This window comes from Pelecanus crispus, chromosome 16 (assembly GCF_030463565.1).
Source record: "Pelecanus crispus isolate bPelCri1 chromosome 16, bPelCri1.pri, whole genome shotgun sequence".
Lineage (NCBI taxonomy): Eukaryota > Metazoa > Chordata > Aves > Pelecaniformes > Pelecanidae > Pelecanus > Pelecanus crispus.
Window position 1 is genome coordinate 4,669,653 of NC_134658.1, and position 24,729 is coordinate 4,694,381.

The 24,729-nt window shown below is 50.1% G+C and overlaps 1 protein-coding gene across 2 annotated transcripts; it reads left to right on the forward strand.

Annotated features, from left to right (window-relative positions):
• Positions 1-626: 626 nt before the first annotated feature.
• YTHDF2 (YTH N6-methyladenosine RNA binding protein F2) lies at positions 627-23,023 on the forward strand. 2 transcript variants are annotated; one of them, XM_075721843.1, is made up of 5 exons: positions 627-671; positions 1,002-1,026; positions 1,426-1,505; positions 5,742-7,328; positions 22,083-23,023. In XM_075721843.1, the coding sequence occupies exons 1-5, from the start codon at positions 645-647 to the stop codon at positions 22,104-22,106; spliced, it is 1,743 nt and encodes a 580-aa protein (XP_075577958.1). In that variant the 5' UTR covers positions 627-644; the 3' UTR covers positions 22,107-23,023. The 2 variants fall into 2 exon arrangements, with proteins under 2 accessions (XP_075577958.1, XP_075577959.1); XM_075721844.1 differs by lacking the exons at positions 627-671; positions 1,002-1,026 and adding an exon at positions 1,270-1,304.
• The last annotated feature ends 1,706 nt before the right edge of the window (positions 23,024-24,729 follow it).

The following is a 24,729-nucleotide window of genomic DNA, read 5'->3' on the forward strand; positions in this document are numbered from 1 at the left end:
CTGGCGCCCGGGGAGCCCCTTGCCCGGGGAGCCCCTTGCCCGGGGAGCCCCTTGCCCGGGGGTCCCGGCGGGCTGCGACAGCCGCTGCACCCTGGGGTGCTGGGGTGGGGGCCGTGCCGTCAGCAGGGGTGTGACATATCGGGGTGCCGCAGAGTGGGGGGGGGGCGGCTGCAGCCGGGCTTTCGGCTTTGCCATTTTTTTGCTGGAAAAGCGCAGCTGGGCAGCGGGGGCGCCTGGCCCTTTAAGAGCGCCCCCCCCACACGCGCGCACCCCCGCCTGCGCTCCCGCGCCCGGCCCACAGGGGGCGCTGATCCCCACGGGTCCTCCGCCGTCCCGGCATGCACCGCGCTCCCCCCCCCCCCCCCCCCTTCCGCCGCCATTGTGCCTGGGAGCGCGGGGCGCGCGCGCGGGGCCGCGTGACCGCCCGGGGAAGCGCGTGTGGGCGCGAGGCGGCGGGCCTGGGCCATAGAGGCGGGCCGGAAGGAGCGGCGAGGCGGTGGCTAGAGCGTCCCCGGGCAGGCAGCCGCCGCGGGCGAGCCCGAGTCCGCCAGGCAGCCGCGCCGCGCCCGCGCCCGGACAAAGCCGCCGCCGCCGCCCGCTGCCCCGCCCCGCCCCGCCCCGCCAGCAGCCCCCGCCGCGGAGCCATGTCGGCCAGCAGCCTCCTGGAGCAGGTAGGAGCCCCGCCGCCGCCGCCCGGCCTTCCACCCGCCGTACCCCACCCCCGCCCTCGCGGCGCCGGGCCTGGCCCGCTAGGCGAGGCCGCGGCTTGGGGCCTAGCGGCGGGGGCGCGGGCCGGGCCGGGCCGGGCGGCGGCCGCGGCCTCCCCCGCCTTCGCCCTCCACCTCAGGGCCGCGCCTCCATTGTGCTGCGGCGCGGCCGGGCCTCCCCCCCCCCGCCAGGCCGGGCCGCGCCTCGCCGGGCTCCCCGCCCGCGCCGGGGCCGCTTCCCCCCCCCGACTCACGGCTCTCCCTCTCTCTTTGCATGCCGCGCCGCCGCGCCAGAGACCCAAGGGCCAAGGCAACAAAGGTGAGAGCGCGGGGGCGGCGGGGGGGGGCTGGGAAATGGGGGATCCCGCCGGAAAGTCGCGCCTTTGGGGAGCGTGCCCGCGGGGGAGGGCCGGGGAGGAGCTCCTCCGAAATGCGCTGGGCATGTCCTCGGGTCTGGGCGCCTTTGCACGGCGGAGAGCTGGCGGGGGGAGCCGAGAGCCCGTCCTCGCTCCTGGGGCTGGGGAAAGTTTGCAGCGAAAGAGCGTGTGCGCGGTGGCGAAGCGTCTTCCCGCTCCGCTCTCCGTTGGGCTCAGCGCGGTGTGTGCCAAAGTGGCGAGCGGTGGCTGTGGTCCGAGGCCCGGCTTTTAAGTGCTACGAGTTGGTGAATGCTCGAGGGGATCGGCAGAGCTCTTTCTAACGCTCTAAATCTTTTCCGCAGTGCAAAACGGATCCGTGCATCAGAAGGATGGGTTAAATGATGATGACTTTGAACCCTACTTGAGTCCCCAGGCCCGGCCGGTGAGTAAGAGTGCCTGCTAACGGGCAGGAAGCACCGAGAGCCCCGGGGCTTCCTGCCGCTCTCTAGCGAAGGGGAGCTTAACATCCTTGACACATCTCCGCTTGTTCCATGTCTCCACTGACTGCATTTTGACATTTGCCAGCTTTCTTACTATAACGTGCCATTTTATACGAGCCTTTCTCCAGACAGAAAACGCTAAAATCTATTAGGTTGCGGTGGGTGAGCTGTAAAGGTTTTAGCAACTTTTTGGGGGCGTAAGGACTTCCTACAGTTGGCGTTGAGCTCATTTTTTCAACGTAACTGTCTTGAAGTCACCATTTCTGCTCTTTCGGTTTTACTGTTACGACCGTGTTTCCTTGCTGGTTTCTGGCTCTTTACACCGTACGAGGAGACGCACTGTGTTGCGCTGTGAAGTTGCCTCACACGATGCAGTTACGCTCCAGGGGCTTTTGGAGGATACTATCAATGTTCTTATCTCTCCGCCAAGTAAACTGAAAATGCATGTCATGGGGTTTTCTCTTATTTTTCACCCACAGAACATGCATGTGATAAAGGCTGTTAAGACTTTTTGAGAAATTTACTTACAAGTCAAGCTGGAGAGTTTATGATCAGCTCCTGAAAGTCAGGCTTCCAGATACTTTTCTTCTTAACTTTCTATTTAAAATTAGCCTTGCTGTTAACTGGTTTTTGTTTGGTTTTCTTCATGAGTGGTAGGAGAGTGACATGCAACAGATGGAGTTCAGCTGATTAGATGGTGCAAGTAAGCATTATAGATAAACATCTGTAGTAGCACTGGAGCAGCTAGCTCATTCTCTTGGCTTCTCTTTCCTCTCCAGTTGTGATTAGTAAAAATAAGCTGTTCTGGGTTTCCCTTTCTGTATTTTTTTGATCACTTTTACTGGCCAGTGTAATTTTTTTTTTTTCTCCAGTTAAGGGGCGCATGTTTTACTGGAACAGAAGAACAGGTTTCTGTCTCAGTTAAATTTTCAACAAGTGTTTTCCTAGTTTGTGCTAAAGGTATGAGGCTAAGTATTCTTTAAGGTCCTGTCAGCTGTTCATAATCTTCAGAATTGAGCCTGTCTGTTCAGATAACTTAGTGCATTCAGCTCCCTGAAAAGCTACAAGCCTAAATTCGACCTGCATAGGGTGAGGGAGCATGATTGCTTTCTCAAGTCTTGAATAAAACTAGCTACTTTCCTAGTAACTGTTATTTCGTGGTGGGCTTTTTCTACCCCAGAAATTAACATCACCAATTCCCAGCTTCCTTTTGAATGGGGAAGTATTTCCTACAAAGTGTAGTTTTATTTAAATCTCCTGAAGAGAGTGAAGGTTACTACAATGCTAGAAGCAACATGGTATTTTACCCTATTTTGCATGTTTGATTAAGAACAACTGAATATTTAGTTTCTTTTTGCCTGTGTCACACCGGTAAAAATACTTTTTAAAAACAAAGAAGTGGTTGGAGCGTGCCCCAGGATGTGGAGCAGAGCGGTTGCTCTAGAAATTCAGCAGGAGTGAGGTGAAACAGCCGTGTTAACTTTGAATGAAACTTTAGGGTGACTTTATCTGAGTTTCTCTCCGTGCTGTGTTGCTTGCCAGTTCTCATCCATGTTTTGAAACTCGCTGTAGTAGAAAACAAAACCCCAGGGTTCAGTCTGGAGGGGACCACGGTTCTGCTGAGCCGGCCAGCCAGGTTCAAAAATACAAAGGCATCAACGCGTGCACCTCTTTTCTGAAGATGGGAAAGGGAGTTACAGATAAGGCTCTGAAAAATGAATTACATGCAGTCCACTGCTGCAGGGTAACGCGAGTGGTTTCTGAAATTGCTTTCCGAGCTCTCCGCACAAGCACTGGGTAACAAGTCATAAAGTTTCATGGCTCCTCATTCAGGAGCTGCTGTTGCGGGTGCGACTGTTACTAGCTTGTCAGCCTAGTAAATTGGGTTACTGTGTATTTTAAAGCTCAGATACACAGTAAGTGATTCTTCAACAGTTTAAAAAAAAAAAAAACCAGAACAAAAGCTTAACAGCAACAACAAGCAAGTTTAAACCCTCGTTCTAATCTTGAGGTGAAGAGGAATAGTGAATTTGAGGAAATAACTGTACAAAAAGTCTTAGTCATTGGGGAGAATTAAAAGCCAGTGAAGTTTTATTTGCATACTAATCAGTAACTGTGTCAGTTGTGCGAGTGCAGGGTAGCAGAGCGAGGTGGCGTGTTTGCTAGCGAAGCGTAGTTCTAGACATTCAGGTAGTGCACAGCAGCGGGCCTGCCTTAAATCTGCTTTGAGCCGGTGGTGCTCAACCATCGTTCTGCTCCCTCCTTGCTACGTGAGTATAGCTGGTGAATACTCTGCAGGTTAATATGGACTACGTTAAAATACCTCATGAAGTTAAACGTATAACAGCATGCAAGAAAATATTTTGAGAAGCCTGCGGAAAGTGCTGCTCTGCCTGTTGGGCTCAGGTACGGGCCGGCGTGCTCGTGTTCCCTTAAAGCTAATTTCCAGGAGAGTATATTGTTACTCTTATAATTGAGGAGATTATCTTTTGAAGAGACTTTGCTGGTTGAAAATAAGAATTTTTTTTTTTTTAAGTTCCTTCATTTGCCTTGCAAATTAGTCAGTGTCAGTATTCATGCTTTTGGTCAGATTGAGCCCTAAAGATTGTTTGTTGGTTTGGGTTTAGCAGGACTGAGTTCCTCAATTAGTAAAACTGTACCCTGGATAAGAGTTAGTTTTGTTATTAAATTGCTTTTGGGACCCCTTCTTTGGGAAAACAGAAAGGTTGGAGAGAGCGTCTCTGAGTTTTCGTGCATTCACACCATGAAGTACCACAGAAAGCTTTTTAGTGTTGTATACAATGAAGCAAACCTTGTCTCTGAACACATTATGTTAAATAATCCCTACTAATTTTTGTAAAGTTGGGGCTAGGTTAGCCCCAAACCTGTCGCTTTTCTTTAACTCAGTGGAAGGTGGAGAGGCAAACCAGCTGTTTCTGGAGGGTGCCAGAGCCATCTTGAGAGCCTCCGTAGATTTCAGTATGGCATGAAGTCCTTCGGGAGCTGCACTTGGCACGTGAAAACATGATTCAACGAAAAATGGAGTAGAGCCCGCTGCAAGCCAAGCTTTTAAATGGGAACTGAACCTGACTTTCATCTCGTCTGCATTGGGCTGGCACGAAAGCGGCTGTATAGCACGAGGCTGGCTGCGCACAGGTTCAAATTACTGGATGATAATGTCCATTAGTGTGGCTTTAACCGCTCCCCGGAGGGGACGTTGGTTTGAATGCAAAATGACAGATGTTTTTCATGTAAGCAAATCTTGGTGTTGTCCGAGAGTTCCCTAGTTGTAAAACTAGGCATTTGTTTTCATAACCTAAAGGCTATCTATTTGGATGTTAAAAGGGAGACCAAGGTATGGAGCGGCTTTTTTTCCTCTCTGAATTTGAAGCCTGCCTGCCTTGTGCTGCTGCTGTCGCCGTGCCGTAAAAGGTTCCTGTTGAAACCCTATTGATTACTCGCCATGTTCAGGTGGATTTTTTTTGTGTGTGTGCCCGCAGCACTGGAGCAGTTTGTGTTTTGAGGATGAGGCTTTAAATCCACGTTTGTTGGCAAGTTCTTGGGATATTTTGAGCTCTGAAACTTTAAATTGTGGGGATAAAGCTGTTTTTATGGGTAACAAGTTTAAGGAAGGGACTAAGGGAGGCAGTTGGGGACATTCATGACTTTGGCAGTGCGCTTCCGCTGGACCTTTTTCCTCCATATTCCACTTCTCTCGGAGTCCTTTCCCCAGACAGCACAATGCAGGTGCATACGTACGTTACTCAGGCAAGAAAAGCCCTTCTTGGTAGCAGCTCCAAAAAGTAGAAGCTAACATTTGGCTGATAGGTAAGATACTGTTTTTATAGCCTGAGCAGGAGCTCGGGGGCGGTCTGGTGTCCAGTCCCACACCGTGCGCCGGGAACGCAACACGCTCCCATCTGAGCATGGGAAGCTTGCTAAGCCTTTGTGTTTAATCTTTCTGGCAATGAAACGGTTTTTAGAGCGTTCCTAACAAAGGAGGTGTTTCAAGGCCGGGCTTGTTTATGTGCCGAGCCCTAAGGTAGGGAGGGGTGGGGCACGGGAAGTCTAAGATGGTTTTTATTCCTGGTCGCTTGAAATTTGTTCAACTCATTCTAACTATTCAGTGCTTATTTTTTGTGTTGTGGTTTGTTGTTGTTTTTTTTTTTTTTTTCCAGAATAATGCATACACTGCAATGTCCGATTCCTACTTACCAAACTACTACAGTCCCTCCATTGGATTCTCCTACTCCTTAGGCGAAGCTGCCTGGTCTACGGGGGGTGACCCACCCATGCCCTACCTAACCTCTTACGGACAGCTGAGCAACGGGGAGCCTCACTTTCTCCCAGACGCGATGTTTGGGCAGCCAGGGGCCCTTGGCAGCACTCCATTTCTCGGGCAGCACGGCTTTAACTTCTTTCCAAGTGGGATTGACTTTTCGGCTTGGGGGAATAACAGTTCTCAGGGACAATCCACTCAAAGCTCCGGCTATAGTAGCAATTACGCCTATGCCCCTAGCTCGCTGGGCGGAGCGATGATCGATGGGCAATCTGCCTTTGCTAACGAGACTCTGAACAAGGCTCCCGGCATGAACACCATCGACCAAGGGATGGCAGCCCTGAAGCTGGGCAGCACAGACGTTGCAAGCAGCGTCCCGAAAGTCGTCGGTTCGGCTGTCGGTAGCGGATCCATTACCAGTAATATCGTGGCATCTAACAGTTTGCCTCCAGCTACTATCGCTCCTCCAAAGCCGACCTCCTGGGCTGACATCGCTAGCAAACCAGCTAAGCAGCAGCCCAAGCTGAAGACCAAGAATGGCATTGCGGGTTCAAGTCTTCCGCCGCCGCCGATAAAACATAACATGGATATTGGAACTTGGGATAACAAAGGGCCGGTGGCAAAAGCCCCGGCGCAGGCTTTAGTTCAGAATATTGGTCAGCAGCCAGCCCAGGTGTCCCCGCAGCCCGTGGGCCAGCAGATCAATAACAGCCCACCGGTGGCACAGGCTTCAAGCGGGCAGCAGCCGCAGCCGCTGCCCCCGCCGCCGCCGCAGCCGGCCCAGCTGCCTGTGCCGCAGCAGGCGGCTCAGCCCACCCGCTGGGTTGCCCCTCGTAATCGCGGCAACGGGTTCGGTCAAAACGGAGTGGACGGTAACGGAGTGGGACAGTCTCAGGCCAGTTCTGGTTCTGCTCCTTCGGAGCCGCACCCGGTCTTGGAGAAGCTGAAATCCATCAACAACTACAACCCCAAGGATTTTGACTGGAACCCAAAACACGGCCGGGTTTTCATCATTAAGAGTTACTCTGAGGACGATATCCACCGTTCCATTAAATATAACATCTGGTGCAGTACAGAGCACGGCAACAAGAGACTGGATGCCGCCTATCGCTCCATGAACGGGAAGGGCCCCGTTTACTTACTGTTCAGTGTCAACGGTAGTGGTCACTTCTGCGGAGTAGCAGAAATGAAATCTGCTGTGGACTATAACACGTGTGCGGGTGTGTGGTCCCAGGACAAGTGGAAGGGACGTTTTGATGTCAGGTGGATTTTTGTGAAGGACGTTCCCAACAGCCAGCTGCGGCACATCCGCCTAGAGAACAACGAGAATAAACCAGTGACCAACTCCAGGGACACTCAGGAGGTGCCTCTGGAAAAGGCTAAGCAGGTGTTGAAAATCATTGCCACCTACAAGCACACCACCTCCATCTTTGATGACTTCTCACACTATGAGAAACGCCAAGAGGAGGAGGAAAATGTTAAAAAGGTAACTTGTTTGTCTGTCTCGGCAAAGTCCTGTGGGGCAGGAGATGGAGGAGGGCCGCCTTGCGCCGGACTAAATCCAGGGCCTGAAGGCGTGGGCTTGTGAGCGAGCTTGGCGGGCATCAGTCTGCCTTTTGGCTAGCTATGTGCTTGCACGTGGAACCCGCTGCCCAAATGGCAACCCCTGTTTGGGGTGGAAACGGGTGCCCGCGCCCCGCAGAGCGGCGTGAGGAGGCTCGCCCAGGCCCTGCCTGCAGTCGACTGCCCTTCGGTTGCTCTAAATCTCCGCCTTCCCCGAGTACTGTATTCTAAACAAAATTTATTTCTGTGCTGTTGTCAGCTCCTGGGTAGGAACGGTATGAAGTAGGAGATCAGCGGGGGGTTTGGGGAGTTGTTAGAAAACAGAGCCGGGTCTTTGAATGGCCCCTAATCCACCCCCTGCCCCAAGTGGGGCCAGCGTGACGGATGCTTCCCACCACTTGTAAAACCTTCAGGATCGGCAGTTCCTGTCCCTCCCCAGGCAATCTATTCCTACGCTTAATTATCCTTCCTGTTAGAAGGCTTTGTCTAATGCCCAACCTAAATCTCCCTTGCTGCAATTTAAGTCCGTGACTACGTGTCCTCTCTCCGGCGGACGCGGAGCGGGTCATTCTGTTCCTCTTGGCAGCGAGCTGTGCCGCCGTCGAGGCCGGTGGGCTGTCGCCTGCGTGGGCACTGCCCGGCAGCGTGGCACGTGAGCCGCGCTCACTGCGCTCGCCGTGCTCGCCGCCTGCCTGCAGCTGCGCCGGCTTGCCGCTTGGGTCTCTTGGCTTGAAGCTCGCTGTCGTCGTTGGTTCGTTAACAAGAGGATTGCTAATTGAAAATTCTGCCCGAAATTCGGTGACCAGTGGGCCTTGAATCTTACTTGGGTACAGCTGTGTTAAAGTCACCTGTAGCCGACCTTCCCCACAATGGGGGTCTTGCTTGTATTTGATCAAAACAGTAATTAGAAATTAGCATTAGCACAGCTTTCTGGTAGTTTGCCAGGTTTTCTGACGATCTCTTTTAGTTTCAGCAATGGGGAATTTTCCACCCAGCAGCTGAAGAACTGAATCAGGAGCTGCAACTGCTCACCATGATGGTGAATGCAGTTTTTAGGGTTTTTTTTTTTTTTCCCCTCTCTCTCACTCGGAGCATTGTCTGTATAAACAGCATCACCCGTACACAAAGGTGGTCACGTTTTGCAACTGCTACCCTAGCACTTGCAGTGCTTGAAGAAAATCTGTAAGGGAGGAATACATTGCAAGGTGTGGAGGTGTAAACTTCATTTTTCTGAGAACCTGAAGATTTTTGTGTGACTTCACATCCTAAAATTGTTCCGCTTAGTATCCAGCCTGTACTGAAGCGGTGATTTCTCTTTTACTAACTGAGGTTTTGAAGGCAATCAGAAATCTGGTCTGTGCAGGACATCTTAGGAAGTGGGACATCTCACGCGCTCCAGATCCGCCTTTAGGGAGCAACAGCTTGCAGCGCGAGAGGGGCAGACCCTTGGCACGGTGGGAGGATGCAGGGGAGGGGAGGAGTGCTGCCGCAGGGCGGGTGGGGGTTGGATGGATGGGAAGAGTTAACGCTGGGTAAACGTGAGCAGGTAGCAAGCGGAAGGAAGAGCAACGGGGTCCGCAAGGCTGGGGGCAAGGCGGACAGACTGACAGTCTCTTCTGCTGGAAGGCTGCTGTGTTTGCAAGTTGTTTGCAATGTCTGAAAATGGGTAAGGTATTAAAAAATGTGGCTTAGCGACTTTTTCTTAAAACTGTAAACCATCTTTAGTCATCTTTTCAACTGCATTTTGAAGTCTCCTCCCCTGCTTTCTTCAATTTCTTTGAGACGTGCTAGCGTAGGAGGGTCAGAAGCAGAACGGTAGCTGATCGACGTTCAGTGTGCCAGCGCCTCCTTTCTGAACGATGTTGGAGTGGATTCAGCGTGGCACTCCAGTGCAGAAGCGGTTGATTAGGAAAACATTTATTCTTTGCAATGGAACTTAGTCATATGTCCCTGGAATTCATAGCAAGGAGGGAGTCTTGTAGATACACAGTTGGTGCTTGCTTTTTAGCGTTGACTCACTCTTTGTCGCCCGCTCAGGGCCCTTGCCCTGTAACATCTGGCACGGAGGAAGTGACTTGGTCTTCCTTTCAGCGACAGTTTGACCTCCTCAATTGCTTGCTGACGCAGCCTTGAAGATGGTTGAGGTTTCTGTAACTGCTCTTTCATGATTTCATTGAGAAGCAGTCATTCTTGCTCAAGCAGGCTTTGGTTCCCCCCCCTCCCCGCCCCGGGAGTGAATGCTGATGGTTACACTGGGACTGTGGGTGGCAAAAAAAACCCAAGCCATGTTCTGTCTGCCTTGAAATGTCTCAGGTAATCATCTGGAAAGAAAAAAAAAATCCGAAAACCAGAGTTGAGGCACTGGAAAGTTAAAGTGCTGCTCTGGCAGCAGCCGGTGGCACAGCTCCCTGCCTGCGGTCTGTCAAGCTGCCTTTTTCTCGGGGAAATCCCATTGCTAGCAGCTTGTTGTCTCTGCCACCAGTCTTTGGATGGTGGGGATATGTTAATGTTCTGCGTTTCTGTTCCTTGAAGCTTAAATGTCTCAAGGTTTGGCTTATTTTGAACTTCTAGCAAGTTGCAATTGTTTCACTTGGCTTCAATTGTCTGATTTGCAGTTTGATTCCTGCTTGCTACCCGAGCAGATGGACGAGCTCTTGTGAAAGTCTGCAAACTGTTGAATAATCTTTTATACTTCTCACTGTTAGAGTCACTTCTTCAGAATTCCCTAAAATAGTTCCCAGAAAGCATATGAAAAATGCTTTGCTTAGTGTTCATGCTCTTCCCTTTGGCCAGTGAAGGAGGGTAAATGGTTCAGCAGTGAAAACACTGAATCATGCTCTTGCTTGTCCTTTTCTGTTGCCTGTGCCCATCTTGTCCTTGGAGACTAATCTCCATTTCTTTTGAGTGTCTTGCTTTGCTCTACTAATCCAGTTTTCTAAAGGTTCGGGTGTTCTCCTGACCCAAAATGATGAAGCTGACTCCCAGTGCGATCCTACCTGAAGCAGTTTAGGACTTCTTGAAATCCTAACAGCTGCTTTTGTGGTAGAGCATGTCACCAACTTCTTCCCTGTAATGACTGTTTTATCTTTGTTTAAAAAAAGAAAAAAAAAACCCACCCCAACAAAAATCCCTAGCCCATAGTAATACACTTGTATTTCTAGGAAACTTGTTGCAGTGACCTCAGTGTAAAGATCTTGGCTGGTGATTTGCTTGCATGTGAAAGGTTAACAGCAACGAATGTCAACTCTGAGGGAAGTTTATTTTGGTTCTTTCTCCCATTGCCTTGCCCAGGGTTGGGGTACTTGGCTGCTCGCAGGTTCCAGGGATTTTAGGAAGGTTATCCCATGAAAACCAGTCCTGTCCTGTCCCTTCCAGGGCCAGAGTGCTCGGCTGCCAGGTTTGCAGTCGCTGAGAGACGCTTTGCGTTGGGACGTTGGTGCGTGTTGAGGCAGGGTGGTTTTCTGTGGGTTTTTTCGTGCTGAGGTATACCAGCCTCGAAACAGAAAAGTGTGATTTGCCAGATTGGAGCTGTTATTTCCGGAAATGTGCTGCTTTGTGTCTCAGCTGACATCGTCTGCCAGCTGAAGGAGTATTAATAGTGGCGAGTGTCACTGCCCCCCTTGGAAGATGTGATTTAAGGGAATACTAAGTGGCGTTGGATGGCCTATTTGAAACTAGCAGAGTGTTTCGCAGTCACTGTAAAAAAGGAATGCTTTCTGATGTATTTTGCAAAGCTCTTTTTTTTTTCTTCCCCCTTTGTAACCTCGGAGGGGAGGAGAGAGCATATTTCCTATAGGGTGGGGTAGCACTTCTCTCCTGCTGTTACAGTCGTCCTGGCTAGTGCTGTGTTTCTTTGGTTCCACCGTACCCACCAGGACAGTCGTTCTGACTACAAGATTCGGTTCCTGGATGCTGCATATCCAGGCAAAGCCAACTGTTTCCTATGACAGCAAGGGAACAGGGCTTGCACTCACAGTTCCTTTCATCCCGTGATCCTAAGGCCATTTGTTCTTTCTGCTCCAAATCCTGGCCAGAGTGCAGCTGATTGATTGATGCACCGGGACAGAATTTCCTTGCTGCAAATACCTTCCACTGTTCAGCAATGCACACGGTTTCTCTCAGTTTATTGCCAGGCCTTTTAAATCCTGTATGTGTGTGTCCATGCCCATATATTTGCCCAGTAACAGAGGAACTGGAAACCATACTGCTTATTCTAGTAGTTTGGTACTGGCTGTTTGACGTACGGAGTGCCTCGTTCTTACGATACCTTTAAGCCAGCACTACAAAGCGCTTAGGGCATTTTCGCATGTTTTTGGTTGTGTTCTAGCTTTGTTTAAAGGCAGGAGAAAATTGGAGGGGGAAGGCTTAGATCTAGCTGGTGCTCTAATCCTTGTTTTCTGCTGTAAGATGGGGGACTCTGTTGCCCCATCTGTAAAATGGGAGCAGCTGGGAGCCATTTCACTGCAACTAAAGTGGAAGTTGAGTGGTGGAAGAGCAAGCCTGTTGCACTTGCCTCACAGCCCTGCCTCTCACTCTTAATATCTTGTTAGCAGTCTTTAAAATAATATTTTAATGTCACATTTTGTTAATATTGTGAAATAATAAAATCTAATGTTTAAAGTCCACTTGTTGAAGTTCGTTTAAGGAGCTGTCAAGATGCACTGTTTAAAATTGTTTTTCGAGGACCGGTAATGGGATTCAGAGCGGTTCTTCTCTAGTTGCTGGGCCAGATGCAGCGCGGCCGTAGGCGATGAGGAGGTTTTGCAGCTCTTACAGGTATGCCCTCGAGCAGGGGGAGTTTATTTCATGTCCTGCTCTTGTGAACTTGTTCCCAACTCGCTTGTTGCCCACTTGGTGTGGGCAAAGCTTCGTGTCCCCTCCCATCCAGGTTATATTCGCCTTGGCTGGGTGATTTCAGCTCCCAGTTGCAGAGTACCCTGAACTGATCGTTCTTAGAAATATGCTAATTGCATTCGTTATGAACATACTAATGACCTCAAATGAATGTCTTAAATTAAAAAAAAATACTTTGTTCTTCTTTCAGCAGTTGAGTTGAAATTGCATGTGTGTGGCTGGCAAATTCCCTAGAAACAACGTGGAGGGTTTGGTATGCGAGAAGGGAGTGTGTAAGATGTCAGCAGTGGTGGCTTCTCTTTTTTATCATCCCAAGTGTTCTGGGCAACTTGCTGACACTGAGGTTAATAGCTACTGACACAGATGTTGTGTTTTGGCGTATTTTATTAACAGCTACTTCTCCAGAAAAAGTAGTTTTCCTTAGAAGGTAAGTGTTTGCCAGCTGGTTTGTTCAGTGAAAGCACCAGGGCATGGTCCTTGTTCAGTTCCCTGGATCTTCTGTCTGGTGCGGAAGTGCAGTGGGTCACAAAACACTGCTGGAAGCTGATTAGAATCCCAAGAAGATGGTTGAAGTACATTGATACGTGAGCCTTGTATATGTGCCATACATCAAGAATAGCTTCATGCACAAGGGTCCTTGCTTGTTCTTAATGAAAATGTAGTTCTGGAACGGTTTGCTGTCTGAAAGAAGTTGCTTTCTTTTTTTTCCCGTCTCCTGTGAAGTGTTATGTGACAGGTGTTCATTTTTAGGAAGCTTCTCGTTCTGTACTGTGCGATTGTTTTTGCTGCAATTATTACAGCCCTCTTGTTTGCCTGGATGTTCTTGTTTGTACCTGGTAGTCATTGTGCTATCTTACGGCTTTGTGAGTTAATAAACCGACTCCTTGGTGGTGCAGAACGCTGGCCACTTGCCAGCGAGAGCCATGCCACCCTGCTTTTACTGGAGCAAAGTTACCCAGGGAGGTCTCCGTTAACAAGGATTGTCATTATCCAAGCTGATGACTGGGATAGAGAGTTGATTGTAGCTCCTTCCAGTGACTAGCTGCCCAGCGTGAGGCTTTTTAATTGCGTATAAGTCACGTAATAGTGCATTTGGGCAGTTAATGATAAAGCATTCGGATTTTGTAAGCTGTTCTTCAGCAAGAACTTGGAGATGAAGGCTGCATTTTTGGTTCCATATCGTTAGAACTTTTTTTTCTAAAAGGACAATGCTGAGCTTTTTTTTTTTTTTTGTGGTTAACTGCAGAGCTATTTCTTGTAATGTAATACCGGTTTAGAAGACTTAGATAAAATCTACCTAAAATGCTGTCTTTTGTTTCTAATCTTAGGGAGAAAAGAAACCACGCTATTTTAGTTTCCTTCCCTATGTGTATCTGTACACACAGGGAAGGCTCTGCTCTCTCAGCTCTGTTATTTATAATTTGATGCCATCTCCTGTAAAATGACTTCAGACACTTTCCCATCGTCATCTGCAAATCTTTAAGAAATGGTGAAGTCGTGATCATCAGCCTTTTGGCTGGTGCAAGCCAGCCTCATTTGGGGTTCAGCTGATTTGAGTGCCGTGTTCTTGGTATGTTTAAAGGGGGAGGAAAAAAAAGTTGAAACATAAAACTGTGTTCCCGTGAATACTGCTGTGTGTTCCCTTTCGAGTGGCAATAAAATGAGGGTACACACAAAGGGCTGTAGGGAATATTGGCTCTTTTACTTGAGCTTGTGAATTCAGCTCTTCATGGTTGACAGAAGTAGGCAAATAGATCTCCTCTTGTCCTTTCATTATACAGAATATTGTGTGTTTTTCTTGTAGCGTGAAGTATTTCTTCTGCCTTATTTGGGATGGAGGCAGCGTTGTAGCCTCAAACACAAGAACAACTGCAGTGGGTCAGACCGTCAGTCTGCGTAGTCTAGCGTTGCATCTCTTGTGGCTGCGAGATCTGCAGATCTGATGGGCACGTAGAGAGACATTGCTCGAGCATCTTTACTTTATTTTTCCAAGTAAAAAGCTGTGTGTGCCGTAACGATAACCTGGTCAAGAGCAGGTGCCTGTAAGGACAGTGCAAGCACATGTTTATCCCTCTCTGAAGGTTTTCCTTGCCTTTAACAATATGTGACTCAGGAATTCTTTTCACCCAGAGGCTGTATCTTTGTCTTTAACGGGTCATGATTTCTCTTCTTGTCCAAGATGTTGATGCATTCCTTGAGCATCCTCAGGATCCTGGCAGCAAGTTCTTCAGCTTAATTATGTGTTGTGGAAAGAAGCAAATCTTTTTGGTTCGCTTTGGGTCTGCCTCATGGTGCTCCCTAGTTCTTGTGCTGGAAGGGGTGGTGAGCAGCTGATTTCAGCGTACTCTCTGTGCCTGCTCTGCTTTTACAGTCGTTGTCTCTTCCAGGCTCGAGAGCTAGGGCACGGTGGCTCTGCAGATGAAAACCCTTCTGTCCTTTGCTCGTCCCTGTTGCTTTTCTCTGACCCTTTTCCAGTTCTTCTGCCTGCCCGTAGAGATGGAGAGGAGCAGAGCTACACGCTGCTCAGGGTAGAGGTGCAGCTTGGGTTTGTATAAAGGCATAGTGAGCTGTTCTGAATGATGTTTACTTTCCTTGATGGTAGGCGTTTTCCTAGAGTTACAGACCGTAACCCTGAGCTCGTGTTTCCAATTGTTAATGGTCAGTTTGGAGCCTGTCATCTTAGAGTTAGGACAGTGCTTTTTCCTAAACCAGCCACACCAAAGTCACTGTAATGTTCAGCTGCTTTTTCTCGCAAAGTCCTCCATTTATTCGCAGTTGGCTGCTGGTTTTATTACCCCAAATAGCTTAGTATCATCAGTAAACTCTGTCACTTTATTATTCACTCCTTTCTCTAGAACTTTTATGAATACGTGGAACTACAAATTCCGGTGAAGCTCCACAGGTTTTCTCCACACAAGATCATTCGGTCCTTGGCATTACACTTGCGTGGTGTGACAGGACAGCACAGAGGCATTACTAACTTTACAGCAGTGAGGATTTTGAAACATTAAAGTGGGGGTCCTTCCTTTTCTAAAGACTCACGTAGCACTCATTTTCAGGTGCTAATCTGCATGAGCTATGATTTAAGGTAACCAAAGTCACAAAACACATTTCATGTAAACCCAAATGAGAAGGAGCACTGGTCTGTTACCTGCTGGAGATCGAAACTCTGGTGCGATGCTCAGAGTGAGCCTCTGGTAAATGCAGTTCAACACTGTTTGCTTAAACTTTCACATTAACTATTCCCATTACTTTTTTCCATGCTATTAAGTTTCTTAACTTCCCTGCTTTGTGAGGATTTCGGCGTGGACTGATAGGTCAAAGCCAAGTGCGCTGCTCCGTACTGGGAAGATAGAGCTGCCCAAATTGGAAGCGCTGGCATGCTTAAAGCAGCAAACTGCAAAAAGAAACATGGCAAATTTCTCGTCCCTTGTAGTGACAGGGAAGGATAAAGACTCCCTGCTGTAAGACAAGGAGGATTTTATTTTCCATCCTAATGACTTGAAAGGGCTTGTGCTGTTGTTGTTTTGCTTGTGGTCCAAAGCCAGCAAGTCCAGTTCCAGTCCCCAGTGGGAGCCTAGTTGTTCCAGCATGGAATGCCACTGGGAGTCCTCCCAGGCGGCTCTGCCTTGCTCTTTGCTCTAAATATTCATGCACGTTCTTAGGGTTTTTTGTCATGCTGTTTCCTGCACAAGTTTTGCTCTGTGGGGCAAGGCTCTCTACAGGAGGGTAATTATAAATGTTTTGGGGAATTGGGCTGCTTTATTCATGCAATCAAATGTGATGTTTAAGCAGGAAGTTTATTCTTTGCAATTGGTTGCATCAGTTTTAAAGATGCCTTGAAAGATGCTAGGGAACAGCAGCGTGCCTGCTGGTATCTGACAGCCAGGACCACCTCACTTGTATAAAACCCACTTCAGGGGGAAAGTCCTGGCACTCTTTATTCCTCCTTACCCCTAGCTAGTTGCTCTGACATGGAAATTCAACGTCTGATGGAAAGTGCGTGGCCACTGTGCTGTTTATGTTCCCTGACGTTAAGGCACGTTTTGGCTTACAGCTGTACCTGAAGAATCGCGTCTCGCTGTTCCTTATTTATTCTCCGTGACTTCATATCCTTCTGACTAAATGGTGAGGTGACGGGCGTGTAGCAGCGTCGCGGTGTGCTTGGGTTTTGAGAGGAAACCAGAACTTCCTAACTGCCCAGCCATGCGTGCTCAGTGTGGTGGCAGGGGACACCGGTGCTTCCCTCAGTGTTTTGGGGGCAAAGTCTGAATTGCAGGGGCTGACCAGGCACAGCTGCATCCCTGCCTGGCTCGTGCTTTTTCAGTGATGCGAGTTTGTCCCTTTTGGGGTTGTGTGGATATTTGGTTTTGCTCTGTTAGATTTTTTGATCTGTAAAACAAAAGGTCTTTCCTGCTCTGACAAAGAGTCACTTTTATTTGCATATCTCCTGTCTTCGTTCTTGGTGGTGAGCTCCAGTACGTGAACAAGAGGTAGGATGAAGATGTCTGAATATGACCAGATCCCTGTATCTGACTTTTTATCCCCTTTCCTAGGTGAGGCAGACTAGGATGTAGCTTTCCTCTGTAATTCTGATGGCTTTCTAATGCTGACAACAGGAGAACCTCATGTTTGGTTTGTAAATCAGTTAGGCTGTTTGGAGCAGATGAGCATAATAAGAAACCGATGCATCGTCCATCGTTCGTGCTGACTGTGACCATGCGTTGAGCTGATCCTGCTGGGATGGCTGTGCTGGGCACGTCTGAGGCAACGGGCTGCCATAACTGCTGATTTGTAAGGCAAGTCAGACGTTCGCCTCGGAGACGCGGGCACAGGGAGATCCTGCTGCGTTGTTTGCCAGGACTGCGTCCAGCGTGCAATAGGCAGCAGCGTTGGGAGGGGAACTCGAGCAGCAAAACACCGGGTCGTTGCAGCAGGCGTGGTGGGCTGAGTCGGGCTGTTGAGCAAGGTGCCTGTGAGGGAGAGTTGCGGGTGCGTGTCTTAAGGCCAGTGCTTGATTGATTGCTGGGTGTCTCACCCCTTTGGGGAATGAGACTGGCATAGTGTAGACCATTATGGCCTCAAGCTGCGCCAGGGCAGGTTTAGATTGGATATTAGGAAAAATTTCTTCACGGAAAGGATAGTCAAGCATTGGAACAGGCTGCCCAGAGAGGTGGGGGAGTCACCATCCCTGGAGGGGTTCAAAAAACAGGCAGACGTGGCACTTTGGGACATGGTTTAGTGGGCATGGGGGTGTTGGGTTGGTGGTTGGGCTGATGATCTTGGAGATCCTTTCCAACCTTAATGATTCCTAGTTTTTACTTTCATTAAAAAATAATCCAGCCACCAAGCCAGGAAACATGAAATTACTACTCTCCCCTGAATTGGTTTAGTGGTGGACTTGGTAGTGTTGGGTTAATGGTTGGCCTGGATGATCTTAAAGGTCTTTTCCAACCCAAACGATTTGATGATTCTGTACTCTCACAGAGTGATCTCCTGCTGTTCCTTTGTGGGCAGTTACTGGGCGAGCGATGCCTTTTGCTTGTAGGACCTTCTCGGTGAAACCGAGACTGCTTCCTGGCCCGCCTGATGTCTTCAGGCTGCTACACTGTGCTCCAGGTCAGACAGGTCCAAATAAGCTGTGGTTTGTATGCTACACAGCTGGGAGCCATGCTCTTGGCTCTTCTCCAGGCCCTCCCTTTGATTATAGTCTTCTATTTCCCCATCTGTAGTGTGGCAATAGCATCCTTACCTTTGCCGGAGGAGTATTGAGGTTGTTAATCAAGGTAAGAGCCTCTGAACAAATGTGCAGTGTTATCACCTATTGTCATCATTTCTCCGTACAAACTCTTGAGCCTTTTGTTGTTGTTGGCTCCCCACAGTGTGACTAGATAACATAATCTCTCATCAGCCTTCTCCCACCAGCTCATTCAGTTGCTATTATCGGGACCTGGCTTGTGACATTGCTGCAGCCCCCCGGGAACAGCGGTGACGTGACTGAAGTGGCTTAAGCGGGATGATTACGGAGGGCTCCTCCTTACACATGCTCGCCTTGTCTGAGCGTGGTGCCTCTAAACACCGCCAGCCCAGAAGCACGCTCGCAGTGATGTGTGGGTGTCAACACTTGATTTGAGCGACGGCACGCTTCTTTCTAGTAATCGACATAGCGCTTTGCGCTTCAGCCATTTCGGTGCTGCGGTGCTCCTGCCCCTCCGCTTCCTGAGGGATTTGATAGATGGAGACGAGAGTCTGAGCTGGTGTCTTTTTCTTGCTCCTCCCACGTGGCTCAAGAAGACACGGCCCAGGTCTAATGAAAGTGCAGCCGAAGAGAATAAAACACCTTCTGATGGAATCTCTTTGCCCTCCAGGGACTATATATGGCAGAGCAGGGCCCAGCGTGTGCGTGCAGGTGCTGCTCTGCCTTCCCCTGGGCTGTCCCATAGCTGGGTGGGCTGTGGGTTACACCGTCCCACAGCCCATGATTTTGGGGGAAGATGAGCCAGGAAGGATGAATGTTTGCAACACCGCTGACCTTTGCTGTGTGTTCTGGTAGATCTGTTTGCTGCTTTGCTGTGATTTGGGTCCTCGCTTGGAACTCCACAACACCCCGAAGACCGAGGTGTGTTCACGGGATGTGCTGCAGTTGGGCTGGCAGATCAGATGGTGTAAAAATCCTTCAGGCCTTGGCTACCCTGCTTTCCCAGGAGGAGACGCAAGAGAGCGGCTGTGAATCTCCCAGAGATGAGCAAGAAAAGCAATATTGAAATTAGCGGAGAGTAGAAAGCTGTTCCTTCCCTGCCGTCGAGCCCTGGCAGCAGCACCCGCAGCAGCACCTGCTCGGCCGGGCAGAGCTCTTGGCTGCCTCCACGTCTCCTGGGGTGGAGGTTTGGCTGTGCCTAAAGCCCTGCTCTTTGCGGAGGGCAGGACAGCCCGAGGTAGGCGTTGAAGTCAGCTCCTGGAGAGCCCACAGCAGGTGTGGTTAGATGTCATGCTGCATTTTTCTGTTCCAGACTCCTTAGGATACCGTTTGCAGCACTGATGGAGGGGAGCGGGTAGTTTGTGCTGGTATTTTGAGGTTGAATAGCAGGAGGTTTTGAACAGAAGACTGGGTTGAGAAAACCTGGGCTATAATCCACCCTGAAATTAAGATGTTCGCTTCAGGCATGTCTCTGGTCCCCTCTCTAGCTTGGGGACATGGGGACATCTGTTCTAGCCTCTCTTAAAGGTGATGTCTTCTGTTCTGGCACACTGGGGTTTTGAGGGGGGTCCCTTTTGCACCGAGGCTGGGTCCTGTTTCCTGCTCCCTGTGTTAACCACACACATGCTCCCATCCTCAGGAGCAGCTTCACCTTCACAACAGGGAGGAGAAGTGGCGAATCGGGGGTCCATCTGGTCAGCTAACGGGGCGACTCGTGCAGCAGGACCCTCGGCCACCATCTGCAGCTGGCCCGGGACGCTGGCCCTGGCTGCCGACGGAGACGAGGGTGACTGAACCTGGCAGCCGGCTTATCCCGTGTCTGCGTTTGGGAAGACGGAGGCATTAGCTCGGGCAGTTGCGGCTTCTTCCTGAAAGAATGCGTCACGTTGCCATCTGTCCTTGTTTAATGTGCTGGCTGCCGAGCCAGGCAGCAGAGAAGGAACAGGGCTTGGCACCTTCCTTTCGATTTGTGGCTTTCCCTGCAGCGCTTGTTTTACTTCACGTTCAAGACTGGCTTTGCTTCCCACCGTGCGTTAGGGTTGTTTTTTTTTTTTTTTCTGTTGTGCAATGACGTTTTTTAGCAACAAATAGCACCTGCAACAGATTTGGGCAGAGTTACTGGAGAAGAGGAGAATTAAGTCAATGTATGTGGGGCAAATATTGTTGAAGAGACTGTGTGCCTTCATCTAACCCCTCTGCCCAGAAGGCAATCTGTCCACGGTATCACATAGGGCTTGCTTTGCCGTCCAGCTTGTGCAGAGGACTTGGAGCTGAAGCCGCCTTGGGTCACCATGTGCGTGCGGCTGAGGGGCTGCCAAAGCCTGGGGTATTGTTTCGAGCTGGGTGCAAGGCCTCCCTTTTTGGGAAAGTTTTTAAGAATAGATGGCTATACATGCTGTTAGCCCGGGATCGAAGCTTCTCAGAGACGAGCTCTGCCCGGATTTAGCAGTGGTGGCAGAGGACGTCGTTTCTTCGAGCAACCTGCGTGCTTCTGGCAGAGGCTGCGTGCTCCCCCTGCCAGCGCGCTGCCGAGGTGGAAGGGAAGGTGCCTCCGACCGCCAGGTTAACATGGGGCAGCTCTGCTGCTGCCCTGACGCCAGGTGACACAGCCCCGGGCGGAGGAGCAGACTCGCAGGGAAGCATCCTGAGCCAAACCAACCAGATTTCAGCTCGTCAGAGCCTTAACAGTGTCCCCGCTCTCTAAGCGACATAAGCTAACAGAAGGGAGAACCCGCGTTGCCTGGCTCTGCCAGCGGGCACCTACGGCAGGTGTTGCTTTGCGGTGCAGGTGGGATGGACTTGGCATCCTCAGGACTGGCTTAGGTGGCCATTAACTCGCTCCACCGCTGAGCGTGGGAGCTGGAGCCAAAACGCAGTAGTGCCCTTCACCCGAGAGACTGCAGGGGCTTTTCTGTGCTCGGAGAAGATGCAGGTACGGGGCAGGGAGGAGCATCAGCCAAGAGGCTTTTAGCTGTTGACAGGTTTTATTTTTGAGCTGGTGTCATATCATCTGGAAATGGCACTTTGAACATGGGCCGGGCAGCATCTCTTAACCCTTCGCGAGCGTCCAAGCTCACTTCTGTGCAAAGCTGCTGGGTTTGGGTTTATCAGAAGAAGAGACTGTGGCACGTGGTGCTCGGCACAGGAGAGGATGTAGCAGCCCTTCGTGCCTGGGCGTGTTTGGTGCTGTGGTGTTCAGTTGGTGCAAATGCTTGTCTGGACGGTGTGTTCCTTCAGTGCTGGAGGAGAGGTGTGGATGAACACCGAGGGGGTGGTAGCAGCAGTCGGTGAGAAACCCCTGTGAAGCTGTTGGTTTTTGCATGAGATGCCATCAGTAGGTTTCAGAGTTACCGGTGAGGTGTTCTGCAGGTAGCTGTGGGCTATTGCGGTCCCTGCAGACCGAGGCAGGCGTCGGTGCTCCCGAGGTTTGAGCTGCAGGCTGCTCGGATGCTCACGTGTGAGCTCAGGTGAAGCCGCGGGTCCGTGCAACGCCCGGGGAGCCGGGCTGCCCTGCTCCGGCAGCAGCTGGGCGCAGGCAGAGCTGTGCCGCGGCCCCGGCGTGCCTTCCTCGCTTCCTCCTCTTCCTTCTCCCCAGCGCGGGAGCTCTGCCCGATCCCTACGGCGCTCCCGAGTCCTGCTCCCAAAGCTGCCCAAGTCTTGCTTTGCTGGTTTCCAGCACTGACCTAGGCTTGCTTGTTTTTCCCTCGGTTTGTCCTTCTTGGGGTTTTTTGGGTGGTGTTTTTTTTGTCCTTTCCCCCCCATTCCTCGTTATGCTGTTAAACCTCTAGCTTGGAGCAGCCTGGTGGTGTCTGTCCTGGGGAGAGCCTGTAATTCTGCTGAAGGAAGCTGCCGCAAGCAAGGAGAGAGGAAGGGGAGCGGAGCTGCGGTATCGACAGCCCCCGTAAAGGGAAAACGCGATGAGCCGCTGGACCCGAGCGGTGGGATGCGCTGTCACGTTAGCCGTATGCAGTCACAGCACCTCCTCTGCAAACAGAAATATTCCTTCTCGGACTTTGCTCGCGTGGGACCGGTTTCCATCGCAGATCCACGTGTTGAAATGCTGATGCGTGAAAAGCGGTGAATAAAATTGCTCTCGGCTAACGCGTTCTTTTTTTTCTTTTGCAGGAACGCCAAGGCCGTGTCAAGTAAAAGGCCATTCCTTCCACAGAGACTGCAGCAGATACTGCATCCCAGCTATCTTTCAGAGAGAGAAAGAAAGAGCAAAAATATCCCAGAGATAATTAGGACTTTTTTTTCTTAATTTCATTGACTTCAAAAAGACTCTTACAAACTTGCAGTTTAAAAAAGAAAAAAAAAAAGTATTGGAATTTCACAAGACATAGGACTTAAAAAAACAAAAACAACAAAAAAAATTCCCTTCTAGGTAGAGTATAGGTAAAAACTGTCCCCTTTCTTTTGGCTTTGGTTGTGATTTCAGAGCATACGCTTTGTTTTTTGTCTTTTTACTATGTTTTTTCAGATCTTAAAGTCCGTAAGGGGCATATACCTTTTTTTTTTCTCCTCTTAATTTTTAAACCCCAATGCTTCCCTCCCTTCCACCCCCTCGCGCCTCCTTCCCCTGGTTTTGACATTTGCACTTGAACACCGAGCTGTAACATCCACCACAGAAAGTGGAGTAACTTTTTTTTTTCTTCCCCCCTGCTGACCTGGAAGAGGAGGAATTCTATGAGGAAGTTGGGGTTTTGGCCTAAGAAGAATTGAACAGAAATTGTCCATGAGGTTGTGTCTTAAAGGTGGTTCATTTTTCTCTGACCCTTTGTTACTCAAAGTCAAGTACTAGGAGTCCTAAGAAATGTTCTGTTCTTGTGCATTATACGGATTTACAGATTAAGCCTGGATTAATTTGATTTTTGAAAGCTGAGAACAGTGGTAAAAACTTGTTTTGTTTACAGGAAAATGAATTTTGGACAAAAAAAAAAATATTGTAAAATGTGTAGTGAATATGTTTCTTCAGTTTCTTGTTAAGCCAATGAGAAATGGGCATTGCCTTTCTTTTCACCATTAATCACTTCTCAATAATAAACGTGAGGTCCTGTTGAGCATCACTGTTGTCTGCCGCTCCCTTTCCAGCGCTGCCCGCCCCGTGGTGCGGCGGGGACGTGCCCCTCGCCCTTTCCCCTCTGCACGGCAGCGCGGGGGTCCGCTGCTCTATTGGTACCTTAAAATACCGAACGAAGCGTGGTTTCTCCTCGGGTTGGAAACAGGGTGCTGTGACCCGTCTCCGGGCATCCCGAGCTCAGTCCTGGCGCAGCACCGGGGTTTGTTCCCGGCACCCTGGGATTGCGTTCGCTCCTTGACATGGGAAGATGTCGGGTGGCACCGGGCAGAGCCCCAGCCAGCCCTCCCCGGGGCGAGAGGGGCAGTGCCCGCCTGGCCTTGCTCTTTCCAGGATTCCTTCCCGTTGCACAGGTAAGTTGGGGATGATCCGGCTCCTTCCAGGTGTGTGAAATGCAGACACCCCCTCGCATCCCAAACGATCTCCCCTGGGAAAACTGCTCGAGGTCAAGAAATCCAAAATCTGCGTTTTCTTCGTTTGGCGCTTCGGAGAGAATGAAAGAGCCGCAAACAAATCTGCTGTCTGAGCGAGTAACCGTGCTTTAATTGTCAATAGTTAATGGGTCATCGTCAAGGAACCTTGTGCTGTATTGAAAATATTGCAGCGGCAGCTGGGAAGCATCTAGAACTGGCGAGCTGCCGGCTCCGCTCTTCTCACCTTGGGTGGAAAATCAGCCTGGTGAGCCTCGCTCCATCGCGCTGGTCAAATACTCACTGTATGCGCTCACCGCTTAATTTTTTTTCTTTTTTTTGACTAATTCTTGCTTCTGAAAAGCAAACAAAACAAAGCCCGGCTCCAAACAGCCTGCTCTGCATTGGGTAGGGACCCAGGCTGCTTCCCTGGGGCCGTTTGGGCTGGTGTTTCTGCAGGTGTCAAAAGCAGTTTGCATTTTATTGGGATATTTCACTCGTTTTCTCCAGAAGAATTTGTCCTCTTAATTCTTTGATGGCTTTGGTCTCTCTGTTTGCCTCCGAGCTGGCCAAAAACCCAAATTCCTTGCTGGTGTCCTCATGCGTTTTCAGAGGGAGCGTAAAACCTGCGTTGTTTGCAGAGCTGGAGGAAATGAGGGCAGAAAGCTTGACTCGATTCAAGGCCTAAATTAAACAATTTGTATTTTGAGAAAATCTTAATTACGAGTTTAAAAAAAAAGCCGGAGGGAGGGGTTTTCTGCCGTGCCTGGCAGGTGTCTGCGTGCTCGTGTCGCTGTTGGTCAGACTGTTTGTTCCCCCTTTTGGTCTTCCAGCACGGACCCGTGAGAGGAACAGGGAGGTGCGATTTGAAAACCGCAATACTTCAGATGCAGGTGTAGTACCTGCAATTATTTTTACATAAAAAAAAAAACCAAAACCAAAAACCCCCAACCTGCCCCATCACTTCAATCGCAAGCCGTAGATCCGGGTCCCCTCACCTGGGATGGCCCCGTGCCGGTGTCGCGTGCTGCTGCTTAAATTTCCCCTTGTGTTGAGCTGCGTGAGAGCTAAAATACTCTTTTTTTTTTTTTTCTTTTTTCCTCTTTTAAGATGAAGCAGGTGAATTGCTGGGATGTTGCGCTCCTGATGCCCGTCTTCCCCGCAGGATTTATTCCGCAGCGCCTTCAACCTTGGCATCGCTTCCGTGGAAAGCGGCCGCCCCCGGGGCTGTGCATGGGGCCGGGACTCCGGCGTGCCCGGGGACCTGAAACAGCCCCGTTTCACC